General features: G+C 34.8%; 1 protein-coding gene across 1 annotated transcript; it reads right to left on the bottom strand.

Moving 5' to 3' along the window:
- Positions 1 to 3,361: 3,361 nt before the first annotated feature.
- On the bottom strand, positions 3,362 to 4,092 carry LOC132169681 (uncharacterized). The gene has a single exon (XM_059580676.2). It carries the CDS (start codon positions 4,061 to 4,063, stop codon positions 3,362 to 3,364), a length of 702 nt encoding a protein of 233 aa, XP_059436659.2. The 5' UTR covers positions 4,064 to 4,092.
- Between the last annotated feature and the right edge of the window lie 3,185 nt (positions 4,093 to 7,277).

Here is a 7,277-nt window from a genome sequence, read left to right as displayed (position 1 = left end):
TTTGGACGCTGATAGTTGTTATTATTATTATTATTTTTTTTTAGGACCATTAGGGTCCACTTTGTGGACGCTAATGGTTAACTATCAGCGTCCACTTTTAGTGGACACTAATGGTTGACTATTAGGGTCGACTATGGCTTTCGTTTACATCATCTTTAAGGTCAAAATATTTTGACTTTTAGGGTCGATAAAGTGGACGCTAAAAGTGATCATTAGGGTCGACTTTAAGTGGACCCTGAAAATCACGCATTTGATCATTAGGGTCGGACTATTAGCGTCGACACCTTTAGGGTCGAAAAGTCGACGTTGTTGTCAACAATGTCCACTGTAGGACTTTTAAGGTTGACTCCAAGTCGCCCCTAAAGCCCTAAATTCTTGTAGTGATTATGGGTGTCTTGTCAGCATTCGCTTTCAAAACAAGATCCAATTTCAATTATATTTACATTATTTATGGAGAAATGTTATAGGTTAATAAGTTCTTCATATTTGACATATATTTTCCTACCAATTCAATAGATTAATTATTAGATTTGTGGTGTCCACCATTAACTTATATGGAGTCCACATAAGACTACAAATCTAATGGTTGATTTGTAAGATGATATAAAAGAGAAAAAAAAAAATATGGCCCCTCAAATTACTAACCAGTTGTAAGTTGGCCTTCCAATGTTTAAAATGTAATAAAGTAGCCTCATGAAGTTCTAACAAATGTCAAATTGGCCACTCCGTTAGTCAGTATCGTCAAATTAGATGAAAAATGCAATACGACATTGTTTTTTGAGGTTAAGTTACTAAAATGCCTTTTTGGAAAGAAAAATAAAAATCAATTTAAAAAAGCCCCCCAAAACGACGTCGCTTGGCTTGAGAAAATTAATAAAAAAACAAATTTAGAAGGGGTGGTTTAGGGGGTGGCTTGCCGGCCACCCTCATCACCCTCCCAGGCCTCTTGGGGGGGGGGGGGGCTTTTTTAATTAATTAATTAAAAAAGCCCCCCCCCCCCTAATTAATTAATTTTTTTTTTCAACCCAAACGACGTCGTTTTGGGGAGCCTTTTTTAAATTGGTTTTTTTTTTTTTCCCTAAAAAGGCATTTTAGTAACTTAACCTCAAAAAATGACGTCGTATTGCATTTTTCATCCAATTTGACGGTGCTGACTAACGGAGTGGCCAATTTGACATTTTTTGGAACTTCATGAGGCTACTTTATTACATTTTGAACATTGGGAGGCTAACTTGCAACTGGCTGATTGTTTGGAGGGCCATTTTATATTTTTTCCTATAAAAGAAATATGATCAAAATATTGACACCAATCATTAACAAGGCTAGGCATGTTGGATGGTTTTCCAAAGGATATGAGTAATGACTATAGAACCATACTAAGAGAATTTTACTCTGAAAGATATGAAGATATAATATAATTGGATTCGACACCTATAAATTAACCAACCCATATCTCAAAAGTAAAAATTGAGTTCATGGCTTGGTAATTCTGATTAAGGTCACCTTCACCTTTCCACAGAAAATGAGAAACAGCAAGAGAGATCAGCATGAAAGCAAAACAGAAGCTAGAGAGCAAGAAGAATAATGTTGGTGACAATTAGGTATAAATTGTAAGATGGGCAACCAAAATTCCCAAATAATTTGCTTTGAACAACAAAACAACAGAGTATGACATTACTAGATAAGGATATATATACTAATCCTAAGTCAAGATGCAGCCCAAAATTGTTCACATGCTCCAGCCGAGTTCATAGTATTAACTAAAATTTTGGACAGCAACTGTTGTAGTACTGCAACTTACTGAAGACACTAGTATGTCCTCACCAAACAAAGATACATAAAGTGCATGGTATTATTCAAAGACAATCATTAATAAGACTCAGGAAAAGGTATACTTTACCCCCCAAAGTGTAGGGCGATTTTCAATTTAACCTCTAATATTTTAATTTTTACAATGCATTTCCCCAAACTTTTAAATTTTTGCAATTCGATCAATTTTATCCCAAAATGACTATATTGCCCCTAATTTTATATATATATATATATATATATATATATATTGGGGTGTAAAAATGGTCAGATAGCTAGCCACCCCGAATTTTTTTTTTTTTTAATTTTTTATAAAAAATAAAAAAATAGGGGCAATATAGGAATTTTTGGATAAAATTGGTCAAATTGCAAAAATTTGGAAGTTTAGGCGAGTGCATTGCAAAAATTGAAACATTAAAGGTCGAATTGAAAATTACCTCAAACTTTAGATGGGCAAAGTGTAATTTTCCCTAAGACTCGACAACAAATTACAACAAACACAAAAACTTGAATTTTGGTTCTTTTCTGTTTTCAGCTTGTTTTGCCACATTCAAATCCCAATGATGCCTTACTCTAATACCCTAATTCTGGGAGAGTTATCCCATGTACATGGGTTTTAAACTCAATGCTGTTTTTTTTCTTCTTATTATTATTGTTATTATTATTATTACAAGAAACTCTTCCAAGGTAGTGTCACTTCGTATACCCCATTTTCTTGAGTAAATCTCGGACTTGTGTAAAGCGCTCTCTTCACACGGATTGAGTAATATTCTAGCTTCGTCAACGGGTTGGCTCCAAGAAATTGTTTGCACCCAAGGGAATTCGAACTTTAGACCCCATAGAATGCCACCAAGACCAAGGCCCTTGCCACTTGAGTTTAGTTTTTTAAACTCATTACTCTCATTGATAATCAAATATTATTTTGGCAGCTACTCAGAAGTTACTTGTCACAAACACTCATTCCAATTCAACTATTAACCCTTAAACCTATCTAATACAAATTTTATCTCTATCATCTTGCATCTCAGTTGGCTTTATCCTGGGCCTTCGATTCTCTTTTTTTGGAGGGTAATGCTCTTCTTGTGATTTTAGCTAATACTCCATCTCTTTTTCCCTCTTGGAATTTTTCTAATATCGTTTTTGATCTTATATTAGGTTTGTCCTTCTTGCAAAGTTGAAATGCTTTGAAAGTGCCTCGTAATACAAATTTTCGTGCACATATTCTTACTAAGTACGTAGGCCGCTTTCCATCTTGTTTTTTGAAGCATTCTCAAAAAATCTCACATTTTCTCTTCCATCCTAATCAAAAATAGAAAAGTCCTCCCCTTTAACCCTTTTTCCCTATTCAATTAAAAAAAAAAAAATGTTATATATCCAAATAACAACAAACACTAAACTTGAATTTTTTCGAGAACTGTACAATTTTATTAGGTTGGTCCAATAATTTGGAATACAACATGAAGAAGCCAAAAATTGAATAATAAGTCATAATTCGTATAAAAAATAAATTGAAAATGAAACCCCAAATAAGAAATTAAAATCCTTGCCCATCTCAAATTCTCAATGGACGGGGGGGCAAAGGGTAGCGGCAGAGGGGACAGAGGCGACTCATCTTCAGCCACTTGACAATGCAACCTCCGTGATAGACATGGGAGCACGGCAGCCGAGTGAGCTCCAGCCCACCCTCAAATTCCTCCGTGCAAATTATGCACTCTCCGATCCACCCCAACCTATCTTCAAAAGTAACCTTCTGCAATCGAGCGGCCGGGATGGGTCTGCCCACATCGACCGCCATAGACTCCCTCAAAAGTATATCCATAACCTCCTCGGACTCATCATCATCATCAACCTCCTCAGAAACGACCGTCATGTGTTCAAGGGCTACCACGATCGGCGCACTTCCCGTCCCGCCGGCGGCCGCCAATGAGATATCTCGCAATACGGCTTGGCGGTGTTCTGCGGGGGCACCCACTTCCAAAAGCACTGACAACATGCGAGCTCCACCATCACGCAACAGAACCGCGTGTTTTGGGACCCAGAAGGTTCTCAATCGGGTGGGAGATCGCGTTGGCACGATGGACACCGGATGGTCGTCATCGCCGATGAATTTCTCGATTCGTTGCCACTCGGTGACGCGAAATTCGATGGCAACCTCACCCACCGCGTGTGGGTGCGCGCTGATGGGTGGGCTTGGGCGGCGCCCCTGCCACACTCTGAATCTGAAACCGTAGAAGGTGTTGCCGCTTGACGCCATGTTTGGGGAAAATAGACAACGTAAGCGCAACGCAGCAGGATTATGTGAGGAAATAAAAGTAGCCGTAGGGGAAAATAGCTAGGCTTTGAAATATATATATATAGTTCTTGTCCAATTAGAAAAAGGAAAGGTATATTTCATTTTAATCGGATAAAATTATTAAAAATACAAATATTTTTCACATGTTCAAAAGTAGATATGAAATAAATTTCCATCCTATTTCTTTTTAGAGTACTGCTATTTATTTAGTAGGATCATTTATAATTATTATATAATTAAATTATATGGAAGTAAAAATTAAACTTTGAATATATTAATTCAAAAACTAATTTTTATTTGCACATCATTTAATTACTGACACATCTACTTTTGAACGGAACAGGATCCTCTCTCCTTCAAAGTGAAGGAACAAAAATACGCATCTATTATAACTGACTGGATATTCTTTGTTATACAAATAGAGAAAAATATAGAAAATAAAATGCTCATAAAGTGTGTTACAATGTTACTTTTCTTAAGAAAATATTTGCCTCCACCAGAATTAGTATGCAACAGGGGTTATAGCAAATTTTTCTCTAGGATACAATGCAACCCAGGAACCTCTGTGCAGATTTTCTATTCCAATCAGAGACAAAAAGAAATAATTATTTTAAATTTCAAAAATCAGATAAGGATATAAAGAGAATTGTATATTATCAAAGATTAATCAATTATCTCTTAAAACAGATCAAATAATTTCAAATTTCCAAATTAAACTGCTGTTTTGAATTTCGAAAATAAACTGCTATTAAACTGCTGTAAACCGGTAATCCAATTGGTACTTAAATTTGCCTATTAGATTAAATAATTATCCTTATTATTTAATCTCAATCGTTAGATCAACAGTCCAGTAGATCCAACCACTGGATCTACTTAAGAAGCATACTACGATTTAGATCAAACCACTAGATCAACTGATCTTGACCGTCCAAAAATAAATGGTTATGATCAGATTGCTCCGATGCTTCGTGCCAAGTGCACCATCAAGGTGCCACTAGCGCCCTACAGCCCACACCAAGTGCACGTGCGTTTAGTGCTTGGTACTGTACTATAACATGTATTAGGGTGTACCCTAGCATAGTTCATTTAATAGCTTAAATTTGTTGGACTTTATAAATGCCAACAAAATCTTCACTCTTTTCAATGTGGAACAACTTTCATTCAATGCTCTTTAAAACCTTCTATTTAAAATATTCCCAAGACACAAAATAATATATATATATATATATATATATATACACACACGAATTGAAAATATTTCAACATTCTTCAATTCAAATGAAATGGAGAGGATCCTAATTCCTCATGTTGTACTGTTGTTATGACAAATTATCTTATCCAACCCATTTTTTTTTAAAAAAAAAAATTGTAAAATTGGTCTTTATAATTTATTTAATTTATAATTAATTCCCTCTTATATCAAAATAAACTTAGATTTCCTAGGTATGGCAAAAGAACATTAGCTCATGTTTAGGGTTTAGACTGTGAATATGTGATAAAACCTGTTTCTTCTTCCTTTTTTTTTTTTTTTTTTTTTTTTTTTTAAAGCAAAACATATTTCTTTTTCTTTTCTTTGCTTTTTTTTCTAAGTAAATCCTATTTGTACATGCTTTGCAACGTAAGTCGCTTCTAACCATGTGTTTTGAAACATTCCCATAGAATCTTCTATTCTCTTTTTCATTCGGATCAAGAGTGAAAATGATCCTCCCTTGTAACCTTTTCCCGCATTTGATTTGACAAAAAAAAAAAAAAAAAAAAAAAGGGAAATGATCTTCCCTTGTTACCTTTTCCCACATTTGATTCGAAAAAAAAAAAAAAAAAGGTATGGAAATGCTTCCCTTTATGATAAAGTCCATTTGTATTATATATTTGAAAAGATACAAATATGGGCTAGTTTGGTAAAATTTTAAGAAGTATTTTTGAGTTTTGAAAATGGTAAAAATTGAAAATTAATTTGATGGAGGTCACATTTGAAAAAAGTTGAAAATTGGTTTGGTAAAATTTTGGAAGTATTTTGTTGAGAAATGTTTTTATAAAAATTTCAAAAAGTGTTGCAACACAACGGCGACACCGAGCAACCCTAGCAATGGCACACGATTCAAAGAATAGCTCGTCCCCAAGTCTCGTTCTAAGTTAGTTCGAACACGCCACTATAGAAATTCTTGGTTTCGACATATATAACCCTATGCTCGCTCAAACTGCTTATGGTTCACTTCGAACACCGACTTAAAAATTACATCAAATCAAGGATCCAATTGTGTGCTTGGAGACCAAAGTTTTTCAAGTCTATAAAAGGCTTCTCCATGCACGTCCATAGACACACCTTTAGGCCATAGAGCTTTGTGCTAAGAAAGGTTTTATTGTTCCTAAAGCATTCATCTCTTAGAGAGATTTTTGTTGAACCACACAACCATGTTTTTCAGATAAAACCTTCAACAACCGGTGTTTCGGGATTGTAAGAGGAAGCTCGAAAAAAACAATTGTACCCAAAGGTTCTGGAGCTACTATATACGGTAAATTTTTGTTAGTACATCCTAATAATAATTGAATTCTTTTATATTGGATGAGTATTGGGGTTTGACTGCTCTGAAATAGTTTTACTTTTGAAAAGTTTTTTTTTACAAAGGTTTTTACCTTGTCACCAAATGCTTGTGTTGATTATTTTATTGAGCTCATAAATATTTGGTAATTGATTGTGTGATGATTAAAGTTTTAAATTCCACGTTATTTTGTAAACATCTATTCAACTACCCTTCTAGGTGTTGATTGGAGTAATTGGGCTAATGTTCATGATTGATCTCATTTTTCTAGGGCATCCATGTACGATGTACCTTATAAACAAGCATTTTGGTAATTTAGTCCATTCATTTTGAGAGAGAGAGAGAGAGAGGCGGGGCATGGAGAGAGAGAGAGATCAATATTATATTATACCTCAACTCCAGCTAGAAAGAGTTACATATATATGCAACCATTTATTTTATTATCGATCATTATGATGGAATGAGTTAAACATGGTTGAATGACAAAGGTCTCATAGCCGTTTCATAAGTTTTTTCTAGTTGACCCATCAGAATGTTTTCTGAAGATATTCAATAATCTTCTGGTCACACTACAAAAATTGTCACAATTTTTGACCAGGGGTTTTTGACGTGTCAATGGTATTAACACGTCAAAA

The sequence above is a fragment of the Corylus avellana genome, chromosome 1 (genome assembly GCF_965113065.1).
Source record: "Corylus avellana chromosome 1, dhCorAvel1.hap1.2, whole genome shotgun sequence".
NCBI lineage: Eukaryota > Viridiplantae > Streptophyta > Magnoliopsida > Fagales > Betulaceae > Corylus > Corylus avellana.
This window is presented reverse-complemented; position numbering and strand designations above follow the sequence as displayed.